Below are 21525 nucleotides of genomic sequence, written 5' to 3' on the forward strand. Positions count from 1 at the left end.
GGCTCTTGAAGTGAAGTCGTTATGTAGTGCTTAACAATCAAATTTAATGTGCAGATTCCAGCTTTCAGTGTCACTTACAGGAGATCATTAAATGGGACATTTATTTACTTTTCATTTAAAGCTACATAAAGCGCACAGTGATAGTTGAGAGCTTTGATGAGGCTAAATATGGAAAGATCTGGCCTTTCTTTCTAACAAGTGGTAAATATCATTCATCGAAATCATAATAATCACTGTTCTGTAAATCCAGTCTTACAGAGACAAGAGCTTAGGGGGAATTACACGGGGAAAAAAATGATTGTTTATGAAATACATAACATATAAGAGACAAAGCAAGTGTAAGTGGGATCTATACTACATATAAGCATATTCAGGAGAAATAAGCTCCATGCATTTAAACGATTACTTAAGGCACTTAAATACTGATGAGGCCCTACCGTCAAGGCCATGTGCTAATATGCATGAACGGCAGAGTGACTTGCGTTGACTGCCAGTTACTGGCTGCATAAATTGTCAGACATATCCTTGCTTCTGAAGCATCACACTTAGTGGGGGAGTTATGAAGACCACTCTTCCATAAACAGGGAAATAATTGGCAAATGATTCACTGGTTTTCTTATCTCAACATCCCACAAACTTTTCAACAATGTTTTTTGGTAATTTGACTTCATAAATAATGCATCTGTTTAATGGAGCAGCACACAAATAACTAATCTCCTTAAATCCTCTGGGTTGAACTGAGCTTAATATAAAAGCAACACTGTCACCAAGGAAAAGCACACAGTTCAATTTGTTCTAAACTTTTTCTTTGCTGTTTCTAAGATGTACATCACCTGACTGTGTAGACTTAAAAGCTGTTTATTAAAATATCACACATATATGTGTGTGTATATATATATATATATATATAAGCTTCAATGATTTGGAATTTATTTCAAAGTCTAGGATTGTTGCAAACATTATACATTATAAACAAAACGCCATTTGTAAAGATTAACAACTGCACTAATTGGCTTCAACAAAATATGCATTCAGTCAATAAAATAATCTAAATAAAATTTTCCCTAACACATTGCTATCACATTATAAGAAAATTAATTTTAGCGTTGTAACATAATCTGTTCAAGCTGTACATTTGTAAGTTGATCAGTTGAAGTCTTATCCCCATTTAGCTCAGTCACAATTATCATTTTAAGGTCAAAAACTCACACGGAAAGAAAAAGATAATCAGACGAATTTTATTGATACTATTATTTGGTGCTCAGACCTCAGCAGGAAACATTAGCGCTGAATTTTACTTTAATATGCACAAGCAGGTGTATGAGAACAGGCATGTTTCAATCTCAGGCCTGAAACTGGTGGTGGAGTGGAGATATATGAAGTCTGTTCAGTCCAAAGACTGCTGGCTGGCGAGACGATCTGCTTAGACTGAATTGGTGAGATTCGGTAGACTGTGTGAGCTGATACTAGAGCTTCACTCGGGACCCTGAAGCTAGATGTCCAGCTTGGATGAACACAGGTTTGCAGGAACCGGTTCATGATGAGCAAGCATGAAGCGACAGTGGAGAGGAAAAACTCCCCTTTAGGAAGAAACCTCTGGCAGAACCAGGCTCAATATGGCGGTCTTATGCTGGACGGGTTGAGATGTGACGGGGAACGCAGCAAGAGTCCGGGAGGACTTCCACTATAATAGGGACAAGGTTGAAGAAGCACCATAGAAAAGCCAGATGGAACTTACTATAGCTACAATGGTGGAGTGGGGGATGGAGGGGGGTTGAATCTCGATCATCTGAGTCTAAATCAGACCTAGCGCAACCTTAACTTGGGGGTAGGTTCTTACAAGTTCTTAGACTTCTACCTACTCCTTTTGAACACTACTAAAATGTCTTAACATCTCAATGTAAATCTTGCTTGTATTGTTGCTCAAAGAAGTTTAAACTAAAAAAAAAACCTCTGCTTGCCCTCGGCTGGGCAGCAGACTGAGTCCTGGACCTGGAGACCTTTTAAGATGAACTCTGGATGCTGATTGGGCTTCGTGAAGCTGTGGTACAAAGCTGATTGGTTTGTGTCAGAAGCAGATGAGCCTCTGATGATGAGGGCAAGTAATTTATTTTCTTCAGTTAAACTTCCCCCTAAGCTTAATTTACCAATACAATTACATAGCAGAATTTGATGAGAAAATGATTTATATTTATTGATGATATTAGTTTAGACAGATTTGACATTTTTTTAAATGGATGAAATAAAAATATGAGTAAAGGAAATAGCACTCTATGAAGCTAAGTGTATTCACTCTTTTGGGACATTGTGACAACTTTCTATGAAACCTTTTTAAATATCGAGAGGCACCATACTGTAGGGGCAGAATGCTGACATTTTACAATCCAGTCTGGAAGTGAACACTGAACATGGTTAATTAAAAAAAAAAAAAAAATCTATAGTGCTTTTTCTTTGATTCGATTACTTTAAAGTACTTTAAAGGTACTATCTCCTGGGGGCTCCCTCATAGTACCAGAGCTAGACTTTTATTTTTGTGGGACCAGAGGGGGCCCCAGGTCATCTCAGGGGAGTCTACAGGCTATAGAAACATGCCAAAACCAACCAAGAATAAATTTGTTTCTCAAGCAATAATTTGCACTAGGGGGTTCTGAACTGCAGATATATTTAAATACCTGAAGGAGATTTGTGTATAAAAACAACACGAAAATTAAACATAATCTAAATCAAATTACAAGGATTGGATGATAAACTTTAATGAGTCTGCTAGAGGTACACTAATAAAAAAAGAATCATAGGCCCATGTTATCTGCTGCACTTGATTGTTGTTGTATCCATATTTTAACTGCTCTGCTTTGTTGACATGTCTCTTTTGATAATGCAAATAATGGATATGAATGAATATAATATATATTTGTATTAGAGACTTTCCATTACGTAAAGGTGCCAAAAGTGGAAAAATAATATGTTGCATTCATTGGCATTAAATACATGTACTTGAACAATCTGCCTTAAAGTGTGCTGTTTGTACTTTTCCATGGGGCAGTAAGTTTGCAGTAATCACTATGCATGGATTTATTCTCAGAGCACATTTCTTTTAGCATTAATACATTTGTGCAAGTCCTTATGGTACTGTAGTTATTGCTTCCTGCCAAATTATGTTGGGAACACTGTGAACAATGTTCTACTTTACTCTGTTATTGTAGAACTATAACAGTGCTACTTTTTTATGCATTTATTATGTGGTCCTAAACTTAATTTTAGGGCTTTTTAAAAAAATACATCTTAACAATTTTGTCACTTTTTCATCACAGAATCAAATCCAGCTTGCAGGGCTTTCTCTAAACAAAACTGTGAGAAAAATATTGTCTGAACAAAGCACTGAGCTATATGTGATTGATTAAAATAAACAAAGCATCAAACTTAAAAACGAAACAAATATATGTTTATTTGAAAACACGTCACTTGTCCATGCAGAAAATGCTCCTCCTAGCTACATTCAACGTTATTATATGGTGAGGTTATTTTTTTGTAAATTCTTTATCATTTTATTATTATTTCAACTTAATAGATGATCACTTTTTCAGTTTACATTGAGAAGTAATAGTGTTAAACGCATTCCTATTTAGACCTTTTACTTAAAAAACAGTTTGGTAATATTCCCATTCAGATTCCCTAAACTTCCACATTTTTTCTATTTATTTGTTTTACCAAATTATAGTGTTTATGTTTGTGTTCTCTTGTTGTTATAATGTTACACTCCAAAGTTTTTAGAGGAAGCCTGTAGACCAAGCATTTGGTTTGCTGTCTCTACTCACCCTAATTGTTTTGTCTGAAAAGCAAAGTAATTTCCTCTGTAATCCTACAGTTTAGTGATATCATGCTTCAGTCTGGATACAACACAGTAATCTCCTAAATGATTCAGCCAAACGGGTAATAATGCAGAATTCCCATGCTTAAACCTATGACAAAAAAAAAAGCTTTTCTAAAGTCTTTCTTAAATATTCTGTTCCTCTGGCAAAAACAAACATTAATCGCACACATGTAGGCTGAGTGACCTGAATGCAGCTCTGTCAGTCTTCTTGAAAATAATTGAATGAGAATCTGTCGGTAGATGCTGAGGATTCAACATCTGCTGCTGCATTGACTATTTGAAAGGATTTGTGGTCTCTTCACCTGAAATCTCCAAATTTGTATTTACTAACCGAAACGCTGGAAATCGTCCAGTTGGGTCAGTAATTTCAGTCTGTGTGTTTCTGGCGTGCGGCCACATGCAGCATGCAGCGGGACAAGACAAGACTGCTGAGCTCTAAGTCCAAGTGAAGGCTCGCTCTGAGAAGCTTGGCAGAATGATTGATTCCTCCAGCGAGAAATCCCTGCTTTACTTCACTCTTTGGGCCAAGATTGAGTCCACTCCAGCATGGTTAGGCCAGATAATCTGTGGCCCTGATTGAAAAGCAAGGAAGAGGTTAACCCTTTAGAGTAAAGATGATCTGGGCTGCCTGCCAGGATTAACTGTGTACATCAGTGAGTTAGACACACACACCATTTCTAACCATCAGATTTACATGAAACCAGGAGAAACCAGGAGAAAAAAAACAACAACAACATACATTTCCTGGCTATTGGCAGCACATGTACAAAAAAAAAAAAAAAAAAAAAAAAAACAGCTGTAGGTGTAGGATTTGAAACAGAAAACTGTGAAGAGATCTTAGTAAAAACAGAGGGAGGAGTTAAATAGACGGGGTGCTTTCTTGTTTCCAACCTGTGTTAAGAAAGTCCCAGTAGAAGCTGACACTGATAAAGATTGAGAAGCAAAGGCAAGATTTCCCTGCAGGGAAGCTTCTGTGTGAGTTTCGAACAAGATTCCCTGTAATCCAGGATGATCCTCGTACTGATTTGCTTTGTCCCTTCTTTTGGTACGAGTCTTTAAACTGTTTTGCTCAACTGGATTCATGGTTATCAGGTGGTACTGGCACTATATAGTTTCACTTTAAACAGCTAAAAGAAAATAATGATCATGAATATACTCATAATCTTTTTTTAAGAAAATGTAATCTAAAAATTTGTGGCTTAAATGATTTATCATAGTTTTTCTCTTAAATCCTGATAATTTTTCATACATGACAAACCCATATACACTACATAATTGCCTCAGTGGGGCTGAAAGAAACAACTGTAAAGTATCCTATGTCTCTGGTTGTTATGCAGACTTGGTGTCTTTATTTTTCTGCAGGCATCCACAACTGAGATTTGATCCTTTTTTTTTTTTTTTACACTTCTCAAATGCCGTGTATTCTTTATCCTGTTTTGAAGAGCAACAACAGAATATGGGCCTTGTCCTACTGCATTTATAAAAATATATACCACTAATTTGAAATTTTGATGGATTTATAACTAAATATGAACATTAAGGTTACCTTTAGTTGTCATCATTTTTATATTTTAGTTTATAAGGTGCTGAATAGATAGATGGCCCCAAATTAAAGGCTTAAGTTTTTATGCATCCAAAAAAATAAAATTCATGAGTATAAAGCGAATAAATATTTGAATTTATTAGGAGTTTGAAAACCATGTCCTCAATTCTTAGTGGTGATCTCCTGTTATTGTTTTTATGGCTTTCACATGCATCTTATCAGCTTTGTATATGGGCTTAAATTTGAGTGTGCAGTCATTTCACTTTCTCCCTGCTTTGTAATCAGTTTTACCCATTGTTTAGTAATATTTACGTCTCAACACATCTGTCATTCTGTTTTGCATTTTGGCCATTCAGCTATAGCTACACATGATTTTCTATTTTTACTCATGTAAACAATGTTGCTGTGCAGCTACATGAGTTAGGTGACAATCCTAAGACAGAGAGAAAGAGTCAGACAGACAGAAGAGTTTCTCTGACCAGAAAACTGTCCTGATTTGCTCAGAGGAAAAACATTTGTAACACTTGTATAACTTTTTAATTGACTTGCAAGCAAGAAGAATTGTCGTGAGATCTCTCAAAAATACATCTTGCCAGTAGCCAGCAGAAACAGAAATGTTTCGGACCAATGTGATGCAGTGATGTGTATCAGGTCAATGCTTCAACCAGAGGCGGAAGGTCGAATAAAAACAAACGTGGCTGCACCGGTTTAGCTGGAATACCAGCGGAAGTGGGGTAGCTGAAGTACACCCTAGTGGCGACAGGGAGATTTCTAAAAAATTTATTACTAATACTTTGCACAACTTATAAATTTGTGCATAGTATTTTGCCTTTTTTTTTTTTACTTTTACTTGTATTTCGATTTTAACTTTAATTATTTTGAGGCCTAATCAACACAAGTTGACAGAAGTTACATTGTCATGGCAACGTCAATTAAGCTAGTGGTCGCAGAGAAAAGAGTTATCGCACTCATGGCAGCAGACTAGTAACTTTATATGGTCTAATGACAGAAACGCATTTCCGGATTTTTTGCAAAAACCACCACAATTGAAGAAGAACACCAGTACCGCAACAATGACAACAGAGAGCAGCTGGAGTGAGGAGACTCTGCCAGCCAACAGAGTCACGTCTGACATAAACACAGTGACTCAGGTTCATGCCAGCTGACCAAATGTACATTGTTATAGTGTTTTCGTGAAGTTTAATTAATAGCACATATATTCACCTGAGAACTGATGATGTCTGTCTGATACAGACTCTGGTTACCTGCAGTGAAGTGTATATGACAATAAAGTCGGGAAATAGGCCTATAGGCTCATAGGGCTTTTGTTAAAAAAAAAAAAAGAAATAGTTTCACAGCACCCCCTGTTCAAAATTACTTTCAGTGGCCCTGCTTGTATCAAATTAGAAAATAACTACGGCAAACTTCCCAAGATACTCATTGACAATCATCTTTTACTGCCTCGCTGAGTAATAAACCGCATTGCAGTCTTTGCTGTGACTGGGGTTTCCTGTAGGTTCCATTAAATTTATTCAGTTTTTTTTTTTACCTGTTCTCTTTTGAGAGCATAATGTAAAAGTTGGTCATAAGGGGGCAATGGCACAGCTCTGTAACTATGTCTGCAGCTTGGCTTTCTTTACATTTAGAAACAAAGTTTTTAAATATATATACATTTTTACTTTTTTCATAATGTAACCCAGTCAAATGCATTGTTTCAGGCCTCAAGAGAAAAATGCTTCTGTCAAAAAAAAAATGCACTGCTCAAATTGCTGTGTCTGTCTGATATTGTCCCTAATAAGTATTCTAGTTGTCTCACACATTACCACTTAGATGTACACCTTTCAAAAATTGTTTCATAACAAAGGTTTCATAACAGACGAATCTACCACTGATTCTGTCCATTGCTCAGGTAATGTGTCACTTGTGATCAACCCATTGGTCTTATTAGAGTTTGATAATAATGAATTTTAATGTTTTTACACAGGGCTTCTGTAAAATCAGGCATGTCCTTCAGTGCGGCTCGGCCTAGTGATCCTCTACAGTGGGACGTTGTTGTGGAGCCTGGGAGAGGAGCAACTCCAAACACTGTTACAGTCATCTGCCGTAGGAAGGCTTCCATTGCCTTGAAAAGGTCAGTTGAAAGTAGAGCTGGGTAACTAATTGCTTTTGCAATGTAACCACAACGTGTGGCTGCATGTTGGTGCAGTGGGTAGCACTATTGCAGTGGGTAGCACCATTGTCTTGCACCAAAAAGGTTCTGGCCTGGGGCTTTTTGCATGGAGTTTGCATGTTCTCCTTGTGCATGCATGGGTTCTCTCTGGGTACCCCAGCTTCCTACCACAGTCCAAAAACATGACTTTTAGGTTAATTGGCTTCATTAAAAAATTTACTTAGGTGTAAATTTGTGTGTGCATGACTGTGTGTCTTTGTGTGTCTCTATGTTTCCCTGTGACAGAGTGGCAACCTTTTCATGGTGTACCCCGCCTCTCGCCCTTAGGGCCGGATTTATCAATATCCAATTTTGCGTGCAGTAATTTGCGGTCGCAAACTGGAATTTTGCGCGAAGGGCTGAACCATGGTTTGCGGGTGATTTAACAAGAGCGATTGCGTAACTGGTGGCAGGTGCAAAACTGTTGGAGACGCCCTATTTAAATGATGGTTTTGCGCGTTTTGTGGTTTGCGGCAAAGTAGTATCTATAAAACTTTGGCAACCTTTATTCCCTAAGGTGGTATGTATTGGCCTGTAGAAAAATGCACATACAAAATGGCTCACAAGAAGTGACTGTGGATGAGATTACTGCGCGTACGCATCCCCGCAGCATTTGGCATGTTGCTCCACAGGCGCAGGGGGGAGGTCGGGGTTCTCTCCGGTAGGGCGTCAGGGCGACATGGCATTTAGAACGGCGGACAGCACTTCTGAAAAACGAGATTGGGAGATCCCAGCTCTCGCTGCAACCGTACGCTGGAATGACCCAGATGCAAAAAAGTGCAATGTTGCAAGGAGTTTTGTGATATCTGGTATTGCGTGGGTCCTCCTTGTGGCTGGCTCCAAATCCATTCGGAGTTCCCCCAACAGCTCCAAAATGGCAATGCTGGATAAACGATATGTTTTGATGATCGTTTCCTCGTTCATTCCAAAAATATTCACACGGAGTGAAAAAATGCGTTCTCTGTGTCTCCTTGCTTCATTTCGATGCCTCCTTCTTGCGACAATAACCGTTGCCATGTGTGCGCAATTACGCATACAGACCATTTGCACCTTCTTTTGAAACGTGTTAAATATAGAGTCAGATACCGTTAGCAAAATTGCTTTCAGGTTTAATAAATCACTTTGCGAGTGCTAAATTAATATATTTACATGTTCTCCTCCCACAAGACGCACTTTTGCGTGTAAACGCCCCATATTGCATATTCATTGCAGAAAAAGTACTAAATGGATAAGAGGCGCTATTTAGCACGTTTTAAAGACCAAATCCTTTTAGCACGCTGTTGATAGATCAGTTTGTACATTTTTTAGCGTGCGCAGTGAAACAGCTCGCGTTTTTATACACGCAAACCTTTGATAGATCAGGCCCTTAGACTGCTGGGGGGGAGGCACCGGCCCCACTCCGACCCTGACAAGGATTAAGCAAGAGAAGATGGATGTATGGATATCACCACAATGAAAAAAGAAAAAAAAATAGGCAGTCACTTTAGGCCACATTACCATTACCTAAGTAAGCCACTATCTTTCTCAATCCAGCCCTTTAGATGATGGAAATATCACTATCACTATGTCCCTCCATAGTGAAGTGAAGAGATTGGTACAGCTGGCTCACAGATCCATGCATACAAGATGAAGTAAACACTTTTCTTTGCAAAAGTATCAGTATAGTCCTGTTAGTCCTGGACTCTTGACAAGCAAGCTTTCAATGTCATAAAAGCAAACCCTGGAGAGAAACATCTATATCCTTGTAGTTACTATTAGAGGAAAATTGAAAAAAACTTCAAATGCAACTTTGGTTAAAAAGTCATAATTTTCCTTATTAAGCAACATTGTTAAGCTTTTAAAGCGTTTAATTTATGCAGCTTGTCAGTTGTGTGTCAGTTCTTAACTGCTTTAAAAAAAAAAAAACTGTTCTTTGTACATCAGGAGGTTTCAAGGTAGAGCTAATTGGTCTTTTGGTCTTTTTTGTGTAGGTTTTCCTTCAAGCTGAAAGTAGTTAGCATGCTATAGACTTCCAAGGGTGATGTAAAACTATATAAAGACCAATGAAATACCACTGGGATTTTTTTGTTTCCCCTCAGTGGTATAGTTAAGGGTGATAGAAAATTCTAACATGTTTCCTAAATGTTTCTCCTGATTGAAAGTAATTTGATTATTAAAATGTAAAAATTCTTATCAAATTGCTGTAGTCATGGTATTGGATCAGCAAATTGTGCATTTTGATCCTCTGGTAAGCAAACTGTGATATAATGATGAATGTCAAATTTGTTAAATTTTTAACTAGTATGATTTTGGTCAAATTAGGCTTTAATTGACCAACTTAAAATGCTTTTTTATTTATAAAATAACATTACATTCTGTTTCCTATTCAGTAAAATTGTAACTTGCAACTGAGCCTTCGAACATTATACTCCATTTGACTTTTTAAGTCTTGCACCAATAAAAAGCAAAACAATTCTGGCAGTCTTAGTAGTCAGTTCACTGTTCAATGTATCTATTAGTTGTGTGATTTAATACAGATGGTGAGTTACATAAAAAAACAATAGTCTTGCATGGCAAATATCAGCACACTTTAGAAAGAAAAAAAACAAAAAAAAAGAATTGCTACTAACTTCCCTTATTAAATGTTATTACTAACATTTAATAAGGGAAGTAAAAAAGCATACGTCCATCTTAATTTTCTAGCTTGGATTTGGTTTTGTTAAAAGGGTCAGATTGCATTGTTTTCCAGTTAACCTTTTGAATAACATTGTTTAATATCCTGACAAAAGACAAAGCCTGAATCCTTGGAGTCAACTGTGACTGTTTGGTTTTAGGCTTGCTGTCATCCAGCGACCTACTTATATTCTAGGTTTACATCACTGAAATGCTGTCTACTTTTTTAAAAGTCATGATTATTGACATAATTAATGCATTGACTGACTGTGCATCATAAGACCTTTTACAAACCAAAAGTGGTTTAGTAATAACTGCTATAAGCCCTAATTCTAACTGTACCGAATCCAGGAACATCTGGAGGGCTCAGGGATAAATATCAAATCATTTACCTAGCGCCTGCATCTGGGCACCAGAGGATAGAAGAATAATCCTGTCAGTGTTGCTAATTGATGTTTTTTATTGAGGCGTGTAACAACGTAACAACCAATCTCAGCAATGCATCTCTCGTGCGTAACAGCATGACCTCCAATGCACTGATCCAATCTAGAAATAACCTTTTAATCTTCTGTGCATTGAATTTTTTTCATCTGATTTATGTTTCTTTACTGTGCCTTTCGAACATTTGTGTAAATATGCGACATTGTGCAAAGAGTATTCTATAAAGAAGGAAAAAAAAATGGAGATAAAGAGGAAATTGTAGTTGATTTTGTGTGGAGTACTACATTTCTTTCAGATTTAGAGCCCAATTTCATTGTATAAAGTTTTTTTTTTGAAAGCGTTGACCCAAAACAAAACTAAAACCTGTTGAAATGAATGCAACAACAATTAATCACACTCACTATTACTGTACATTACTTCTTTATTGCATATCTTCTCTCTTCTTATTTCTTTGCCTTTCCTATCTTATCACTTAAGTCTGCTGGTATATACCAACCAAGGTCCCACCCACCCAGACACTCACTACCACCCACCATCCATCCGACCCACATTTCAGCAGTCATTCATAATCACGGCTACGTTATCCAGGCTTAAGCACTTGCACGTTTTAGAAATGTAGATTAGAAAGTGAAGATATTTTGTCCCTTGCTTCAACCAGAGCTCACACTGACAAATAACAGATGAGCAGGCCCATAAATGCATACAAACGTTTATAGCCACGATGCCGAGCTTAAAGGTTAATGATGGATTGATTCTCAGTAGGCAAAAGCATTAAATTCCGCTTGTGCTTTCCTTTCTCTCAGACTCAAACTCGTCTTATTTTTAGAATAGACCATTCATATTTAATGCAAAGGAAATAGAAAACTGTAATATGCAGACTGTAGCGCCTGTGTTTTTTGTTTAACTTAAAAAGGTGTAATACTATAGTTGGTCTGATCTATGGAATGACTGAAGCGAGAAGAACTTTACACCTTTAGTTGGGAAGGTTTGCTCTCACACAGAGATTTTTTAGAACAGCCCAAAAAAATGCAATGCAGTTGCAATCGGTTATTTCAGGAGCAGTAGTGCTCCAGCACTGCTCTGATCCAGAAGGAACAAAAAGCACAAAGAACAAAATCTGTCTCATCGGGTTTCTGTTACTGTTCGGGTGTAATAAAGTTGCCTTCACTTCATTCCTACTCAAGTGAGCCCTACTAGACATATTGAAACCATTTTGTCATTGGATTTGCACTTGATTTGTTTTGCTCTCTTCTTATTTTTATTCTATTCAAATGCATTGTCTCTTTCTCCTTATGATACGTTGGTCCACCCGGCATTCCGACTCCAGGGTGTGATTAACCCAGGATAATGCTGGATGTAAAAGCGAGACAGACTCGAGACAGCCACAACCACTCGATACTATATAAGGCTATTTCCAGGGTCTGTTTCGGTGTCTCGAATTAGCTTCATACTAGAGTTCCATTAGATTGTTGATAGATACATATCATTTTACAGTAAATCTATATTCTGCAAAAAAAATCCCCCTACTTAAACAAAATGTCTAAAAGTACATTAAAAAAATATATTGATTTTTTTTCTTAAAAGTAACATCCCACATTGAACATGTCACAAAAAAAGATCTATAATTTGGATATAATAATACAACGAAAATGTGGCAGTTACAATTTTTTTTTGTTTATATGCAGGTATTTTAACCAATACACCAGAACCTAATTTAATGATAACCTTGATATTAACTCATTATATAGTTCCTTTTATCGCATGAGACACCACTTAATTTAGGGTAATTCAAAGTTTGGACTGTAAGCCATTTGCTGCATTTCGAATGAAGAACTCCAAATGCAATTGTAAAAAAATTAATGCATTAATGCAGATTGCAACTTTTTCGAATGAGCATTAAAGCACTAAGGACTATCAGGAAACACAGTACATCATTACCTACTGCATGTACGAAAGTTTACTTTGAGAACTGGGGGGGAAGCAAGTATTTTTTAATATAACTCTTACACGTAAATAAGTTCAACATTTTTTCTAGTGGATCTTCTGTGTTTGTTTCCTCAACTCTCTCAGCACTGTGACCATCTAATCACTGACCTGGTTAGGTGGCGCATCAGATGTTTGCAGCGAGGCACAAGAAAAGATGGAGAGCCAATCAGAAGCTTATGGGTCATCTAAACTCAGGGAAGCAGGCCTCAGCTTCATGTTAAGGTTGAGCTGTTGTTTTCTGCTTATACTGTAGCGTAACATTGTTTTTGGTCAGTAAAAAGTGCATTGAACATGCCCCCGGTGTCCCCCCTAAATAACGTCCCTGACCTACTGAGACATGTACTTTTATGATGCCTCTTTTCAATTAAGTATTATTAGAGGGAGCAATAAAACAAAGTATTATTGCTTTTTTCAATATTACAGCGAAGTGATAATTTTTCACTTTTTCTCTTAAAGTAAGTTGAGTTTTCCTTTAAATCCACAAATGTCCCCTTTTTTCATCTTTTATTTTTTACATCTTTATTTTAAAGAGGCTGTTTTCACTTCTGCTATCTCTGTAAGATAGTCACTGTTAGATTTATATTGGATTAGATTTTTTTAACAACTCAGAGGCTTATTGTTTAGCTCCGTGAAAAGTTTTGGTCCACTTCAAAGAGTCTCAGCTCAATTCACCATTTTCTTTTTGATCTTTTCTCACTGGCAGGTATGCCTACACTCTTCTCAAGCATCAAATAACATCAAACACAATTTCCCTGACAGTCCTTCGACCAGGATTGTTGGCTGAAGCTTCTGACAGCTCACCTTATCTTCCCTTCACACTCTTACACCCTAGTTCTCCATCTGTTTATAATCAACGTGAACCCACGTGTATTATGTGAAATTTCAACAGGTTGTTTTCCCACAAATATAAGGGTATTTTTTTCCCTTTAACACCATGATTTAACAGGTTATAGCTTTTTTACAAAAATATACATATTCTAGACCCCTTTGTTTTATTAAAGGCATCCTTTTTTTTTTCCAGAAACTGGCTTATGGCTTTAAACCAAAAACACATTTGATATCAAATGCATGGACTCTGCAGCATTAAACCTTAGTCAAACAGATTTAGATTCACATCTTCTCATTTGCCATTTCATGTCTAAAACAGGGGTCTTCTGGAGATTTTTCAGCTAGATTTTGTGCCAAAAGCTGTCTCCGAGCAGATTGAGAGTCAGGCCATCTCCTGGCGTCTGGAGCTGCCAGGGAATGTCAAAGATGTTGGCTTAATGCGGATCTACACCACCCCAAGAGACTTCATTGGACTGGCACCTCTGGTGATGGTAAGAGCCACACTTGCATCAGTTCAGCTGAAGGTTTGAGTGCAACACCTTAACAGATGAATCTACATCTATCAGACTGAAGGTGGTAAAACTGAGAAAGCATTGAAGAGAAAAACCTCTGATGCTTTAGATGAAAAGAAAACTGCTGAGAGGGGATTACATTCTTAAAAACATCAGGAAAACTTGTGCTTCACTTTACCTTCTTATAAACACAAGTATATGGAGAGAAGAGATCTACAATGAGGATTAACTGCCTTTTGAAGACCTCTATTGAATAAATAACAGGATTAAGAGGAGTTTGCATCTTCGGCACAGATGAATTAATCTAAGTTTAGTTGCTAATGTATGATTCACAAGTTTCAAAGCTGGTCATGCCAGTTTTGCCCTTTTCAAATTTTTTATGCAGTGGCGTCGGCTGTGGGAGTTTCCCCTGCAGTCGAAGGGTTAGCCCCTGGGCAGCTGTGGCTACAGTGTAGCCTGTCACCATAAGTGTGTTTGTGAAAGACTAAATGTAGTGTAAAGTGCTTTGGTCAAGTCTCCTGCTATAGCATAAGTAGAGGCCAACTCTGTTCTTTAACGCAGCAGAAAATATTTATATTTGCCTTATGTCTGGTAACATATATCTAGAGGTACAAAATGGCCCTTGGTCACTTTGCCCTTTCACCAATTTATAAGCACATTTATTCCCAAACTAGCCATTTCAAATCAAATCAACTCAAATAAATCAGATTTATTGACATTTATTGTCACAATAGTGCACACAAAACTATATCATGTGTCTCCAGAATCCATTAAGAAATTTCAACATACAAACACCCATCCTTCCCTTCTAAGACTTTATGGTAATACGGTAAGTTAACCTTCTGGTTAATATAATTAGTTTGATTCAAAAAAACACATGGTGTTATGGCAGACTACGTAATGTAGATAAAAAAATATGCCTTTAAAATGTCCTTTTATTAAAAAAGGAACAAAACATTCCTAAGGCTGCTCGAACTGAATCATAAAGCATTCTTTGGTAGGCTTTATAAAAAAGACCAATAAGAGACAGAATAACCAGTGCCCTAAAAAGACCTATATATCCATTAGAAAATAGATATCAAATCTTATGTACTATACTATGATTCAAACAATTTTTGTAATTGTTAAAGAGCTATTCATAGTGCAGGTTTTAGAGTACAGAAAGTCAATGTTTTTTTTTACAGAGAGATTCAATTGATTATTTCAAATGAATATTTTCATGAAAAAAACAAAACAAAACACAAAATGTTCCGCTCTAAAATAAAACAAAAGAATGAATGAACACATTTTATGAAAAAACACAAAACATAGCAAAGCTGTGAAAGCTGAATTTTTATGCTCATTATATTCAAAACACTTGAAGAAGTACCACATGACTCCAGACCCCTACACAACAAACTCAAGACCTTAACTCTGATATTTGCTTGTATGATTTTGTCTTATTTTTCATTGCACCCCCCTATCAACAATGAAAATAACTTTTACAGATGCCTGCTCACAATTTAAACTTTTGCAAAAAAGTGAGTTGTTAGCACTTACTGCATGGGGAGTGCACCGATCTGATAAATTCCCAAATTGCTGATGTCAGGGTTTCTGTGTTTATGCCTTGCTCTATCTAAAATGTGCAGTGATAAAATGTCAGAAAAGCTGCCTGAATATAGTGAAAACACCTAAATGTTGAGAATTACAAGCATATGTTTGATCTTAAACTTTCCAAATTCTATTATCTAAAACTTTTCTAACATTATGCAGATGTTATATGAAAACACCAGATAAAGGAAATGCAGAAAAGAAGAAAGCAACCATTTTCTTTAGATTTTATTTTGCCCTCTCTTCTGTTTGCCTTGTTAATCACATGCTTGTCTGGATGATAAAGCAAACAAACAAACAAAAAGAGACAAAAAATTATCTCAGTTTATTTCAAGATTAATATTTTTTGTCCTTAAGCAAAATCCGTTTCATGTTGCAGCAGTTAAGAAAGAATCTAACCTCTGTGTAGAAGTTGTTTTAATCTAATTTCACTGCAGGATCAAGTCTGTTTCAGGCTTATAAAAAAAAAAATAAAAATAAAAAAAAAGATTTTTACAATCATCATTTAGATTCAGCTTAAACGGCAACCTCTGCTCTTTTCTTTAATTTCTGCTGAAACAGGTATTTGCTTTGCAGCTTTTATGCCATAGTTTTATTACCCTGACCTTTTGGTTAGATATTTATTTCGTGTTACTTTAGCATTAGTCTCAGTTACCTGTACAGCAGCTGAAGAGATTTTTGCCTTAGCCTTATTTGCTGAAGGTACAACAAATCTAATGTTTAACATACATATTTCAGCTATACATAATTTAAATCAAATTCTTCTTGGGAAAATTGAAAGTTTATTAGCAGACAGAAACTTGAAACCCCAAATTACTCTGAGTTTACAGAAAACAGTGTCTGAATTTCTCTCAGCATGCTACTGGCATCATCATGAGTCGAGTGATTGCTTTCTGATTTTCTGCTACCTCTGATCCCTTGGCTTATGTTTGGGTCAGTGTCGTTGATCTGAACCAGAACATGTCCTTTTGGAATTGCGGTCAGCAGCTGTCAAGCCAGCAGAGTTCAAAATGTGACACTGTCTGGGAAACATCTGCGGAACACTGTCCAGAACTTTCTATACCAGGGAGGAGGTGTAGGGATATAATTACGGTAAATAAAACCACTCAGATTACTTTTTTTCAGCAGCTCCTGGGCAGATTCAGGAACCCCTTAATAAATACTAAAAGTGTGCTTTTAGCAGAGATTGTGTTTGTTTCTTAGTATCAAAATATATGCATTGAAATATCTGCATCTTAAGAAGCTCCACTGAAAAGATTGCTCATTGCTGATATTCGATTGGTTTGACTCTTATTTTGAATTTTTGTTTGGAACGGTCCTCAAATGTTTATTAATTGTTGTTTTTTTGTCTGTACATCTTATTAATCAATATTGTTATCTAAAGTACACTGACAAATATACAAGTTAGGAGATGATAAAGTATAATGAATTGACCACTGCTTGTGAAAAAGATAGCAGACACAAGCCTTTTTGAATCAAAATGAAAGACAGAGAAAATAATCTTGACAATGGGTAAAGCGGAGAATGCTCATAATAGATTTGAGAGTGGATTTAAAGAAGCCTTGTAAATTATCCCAAGCAGGACTGTTTTGTACCTACTTCCAGCACAGACACGAACCAGCTGATGTCTTCTCTCATACACTCCACCTGCAGGCTAATCTGAACCTCAGCAGTCCTCCTTCTATCCCTAGCAGTTAGACTCTAGAGCCTAGCCTTGGCCTGCCCATGTATCTTCCTGCTCTGTATCCCTAGCAGGCTGCTTTGATGTTACGCTGTCCTCCTCATGGTAAGCCACAGCCACTCTAACCTGCCTTTGGACCTCTCTCTGACTAACCTGATCCTCCACGATTCTGCTTCGATCCTCCGCAGCCAGCCTCTAACTAGCCCGGGCCAACTGTAACCTTTTCTGGGCCATCAGTGCTGTTGCCCCTCTGAGCTGCCACTGTGCTCCTCAGGACTTTTCTTGAGCTAGCAGCGGAAAGCTGCCGCCTCTATCACTGTGGTTCCTCAGCTCCAGAAGGCGGCATAGTTGGCTGGCTTGTCCCGGTTCTGTAGGTTTTTCAGCTGCTGTTCTCGAACTGATCTCCAATGCCAGACGTCATTTAGACATTGGTTCTTATGCAAGATCTGGTCGGTCCCTCATAGTATTTATTTATTCATAAAAATGACGGTTGAAAATTGGGCTTTGTTTTGTCGGTCTGATCTTGTCCCACTTTACTGTAGTTGATGGGGTGATCTTTTCAATGGCTTTTCAACCAATTTTTGCTCCGTGGGTTTCCCCTCTGCCCCTGCCGGAGCTAAGGAACGCCATTTAACCTTACCTCGGTTGTCCAGGTGATTATTCCGCCTGTTTTAGGCACTCTGACAAAGACAAACATGTACTGTACTGAGGGCAGGAGATAGATGTGAGACCACTCAGAAAAAAACAAAACAAGAAAGCAACAACCGGCGCTTGAAATTGGCCATCTTCATTATAACTGGGCAGTTGCTAGTTGTACCTATATAAATGCTATTTTATTAGTCTGTGTAAGGTTGTATATAGGCCTAACTTGCCACAGTCACAATGCAATGGTGATATACAGTCATTAGTTTGTCAACTGTGTTGCCATAGTGCAAAAGATGTCTTCATCCACAAATTTGATCAGACTCCTATGTAATTATAATTAGCAATCTTTAAGACAAGGCAAACAGAAAAATTGAGACTTTCAATTTATAGGTCAAGTTAAATAACTTACGTATAGATTATATATTACATTGATGTCTGTGAATCCCTGTAATTATCACACATTGTACCTTTAATTGAATGAATTCCCAATTAATAAAGTGTTGCTGCTTTTTTAAGAGGAGAATGGAAAGTTTTTATTTGATTGCTGGATGGGTGCAGTTGAGTATCTCTTCCTTTAACATTCATTGCGAAACTAGCTAGATGAGTGTAGAGTTAAATATATGAGGGATTTGGTTTTGGGCGGGTAGAAGGTGGCTGGTGCTGGAGCACAACTTAAGCCAACCTAATTTGATTAAATTCTTTTGGATTCTGTCTTTGTTATCACACAATTGTTCAGACAGTCAGCAATCTTGTAATATCAAATTTACGGTAATCATTTTATAATCCAATACGTGTATTTCAACTTCAGTAAACGCAATATACTGAAGGGAAAGGAAACAGTTCTACACATGTATAAATGGGATAATGCCTACAGGATCTTATTTTGATTTTTACAGCAAAATGTGTATTCAGTCTTCTGTAAACAGACTTACTTAGAGAGGAAAAAACAAAATACCGTGCCTTCTTGCAGAAATATTCACTCACTTGCAGTCTTTTCACTCAGTAATTTGCATTTTAATTAGTTTTCATATCTTACTTTAAAGGGCAAAAGAGACTAAAGGCAATTATATTTATTAATATCAAATTTTTGCTTTTCTAAAAAGTCTTTCTGACAAGTTTTAAGTAAATAATCAGAATGCACAAAGTCAAAGGGTTAGGGGAATTTCTTCTTTTCATCTTTTCTTTGATAAATATAATTGTTCTTTTTTTTTAATTTTCTAACTATTAAATACCTCACATCCCACCTAGGTACAGATACTTGAAATGTTTGTTCTGTGATTACCTATCAGCCTGTAAGAAGTTTATGTTGCATCTTCCTGTTTGAAGAAAGCTGAAGTTGCGTCCATCCTCCTGAGTAGAATAAAGCAGATAAAAAATGATGATGCATTCTCCATAGTTAGTTTCGGAAGGCAGTGTTTGTGGAATATGAAAACCCCCGATGAGAGATGGGTCCTAATTTAGGTTCTGTCTACAAGAGGAATGCGCTTGTAAAAAGTGGCAGATATCTATTCTTCACACCAGGCTTGATTTACAAATACGGGCAAAGATGTTCCCTCTCTCCCTTATTCCAGCATGACACATTAAGAATGTGTATCTTTCACAATCAAAGTTCAACATGAACAAACATGAAATATATCTTACTAAATCTAACAACTGAAACTTGAGACACACACACACACACACACACACACATATATATATATATATATATATATATATATATGTGTGTGTGTGTGTGTGTGTTCTGTAAAATATTATATATTATATCTGTCTCAGCAGGTAATTAATTTGCCATTTAAGATGTTGGAAAGTTGAAAATCCCCCAGCCTGAGTCAACAGTCTGTTTATGAGTAGGGTGCTGTTTAGATGGTCTGTTCTTTAATATGGAGTGTTGTCCAGTTAAGAAAAGCAAACAAATTCTCTGAAGCATTTCTAGCTCTTGGTTATGCTACTCTATGCTCTGTCACCAAGTTTAGGGTAATGATACCTCCTCTTTAGTCAGTTTTCTTTTTTTTCTTCAGTTTTGCAGCTTCTCCTCCAAAGCTGTTTGCCGCTGTTGCTTCCATATGTCACCAAAGAAGATCAAAATCCTTTACATATTTCAAAGCCTTGAGTTTTTGCTTTTGAGATGTATTTATCTTGGACATCATTATTTGAAAACTTTATCAGTGCATATTTAATTAAGTGATGCCAAATCTGAATATCACATCATTAAATCCCTTCAACATTAATCCTGTCCCAGCAAAGGTTTTCTTTAAATGATAGATTGGACTGGTTACTGCATGAAAAATTTCCTTTATTCACTTGTGTTGTCTCACTGTGAAATAAAATTAATGAGGGAAAAAAGTAGGAAAAAAATGAAGTAAATGTTTGGGTTGGTACATAGAGATATATTTTCTTTTTTATGACCCAAGTCCAATGTGTGTGTGAATGACAAGCCATGTTTTGATATTAAGCTATGCAAAAGAGCTCATGATTTCTAAACTGCTAAATAAAAGTAAAATGTTTTTTTTTTTAAATACTCGCTTCAATGATTTGTCGTTTTTCATATGAATAGTACATTATGCAGAGCATGAACTACAACTAACCTTTACTTAAGATGCTCCTCTTTCTGCCTAGACCTCAGATATTTTGAATACTGCAATGTTGACGGGGAAAAGGGTGTCAGTTCCTGTGAAAACCGTTGCTGTTGAGGCTGATGGAACAGTTACAGATGTGACAAACTCCACCAACTGCAGATCAACTCAGGCGGACGTGCTCAAGGTAAGTCATGAAAACAGGACCCTAAGAACCAGACAGGTTATGTTGATTTATAAGGTTTCATTCGACATTTGGTTTTGTATTTATTTAAAATTGTTTGATTTATTTAGAAAAGTTATTTAGAAAGGAATTCAGTTATATCTTATAGGTATAGGGGAGGATGTCGTACGTACTCGTCCCCATTTTCACTTACTGGTGAGTGGGATAAAGTGGAAAGTTAGCAAATCTTCTATTGGAAAGTAAGCTTGAATGAGCGATGCACACAGAAACTTTCAAACAGAGCATGCATGAGGAGATGTTGTTTTGTGCATGCTCTTGCACGCGTTTAATAGGCGTTCCCTCTAAGGAGCGGGTACAGAGTTGTGAATGTGCATTTCTGTGGATAGGGCTGATGTTTTCAAAAGTGTGTAAAAAACCTCCACTATCATATATATAGTATAGTATATTTAACAAAATAATTTTTGAAATTTGAAGTTAAGGGAAAAGAAACCACAAACAAACTGCTGGAATATCATTCATAGACATCCCACGACAGAAATGATGCCTGATCGTTTCAGGTAGTCTAATCCTCATGTGAATTCAAATATGTATAATTGCCCCTCCTTAACTCAATAAAGCTACGTTTTTTAGACAAAGTTAAACATGTCTTCAAGAACAAAATTGGAAATTACCCTTTTTGGACCTTTGTGTCACTAAATTCACCAGTGAACCCACTAAATTCAATATTTTGCATGACATTGTCAAAAAACCAGGGGATGTTAGAATGATCTTGTGAGATTCTGCAGACATTGGGCCGGATTTATCAAA

General features: G+C 36.8%; 1 protein-coding gene across 1 annotated transcript in view; it reads left to right on the forward strand.

Annotated features, from left to right (window-relative positions):
* The window catches only part of LOC107100214 (transmembrane protein 132D-like), a 37279-nt gene that overhangs the window by 5150 nt on the left and 10604 nt on the right, over window positions 1-21525 (forward strand). Inside the window, exons 3-5 of the mRNA XM_015398627.1 lie at window positions 7399-7545; window positions 13850-14021; window positions 20578-20721. Coding sequence (XP_015254113.1) covers window positions 7399-7545; window positions 13850-14021; window positions 20578-20721 — 463 coding nt within the window. The remainder of the gene's footprint in view (window positions 1-7398; window positions 7546-13849; window positions 14022-20577; window positions 20722-21525) is intronic.

The sequence above is a fragment of the Cyprinodon variegatus genome, unplaced genomic scaffold (assembly GCF_000732505.1).
Source record: "Cyprinodon variegatus isolate N-32 unplaced genomic scaffold, C_variegatus-1.0 Scaffold29, whole genome shotgun sequence".
In the NCBI taxonomy this organism is placed as follows: domain Eukaryota; kingdom Metazoa; phylum Chordata; class Actinopteri; order Cyprinodontiformes; family Cyprinodontidae; genus Cyprinodon; species Cyprinodon variegatus.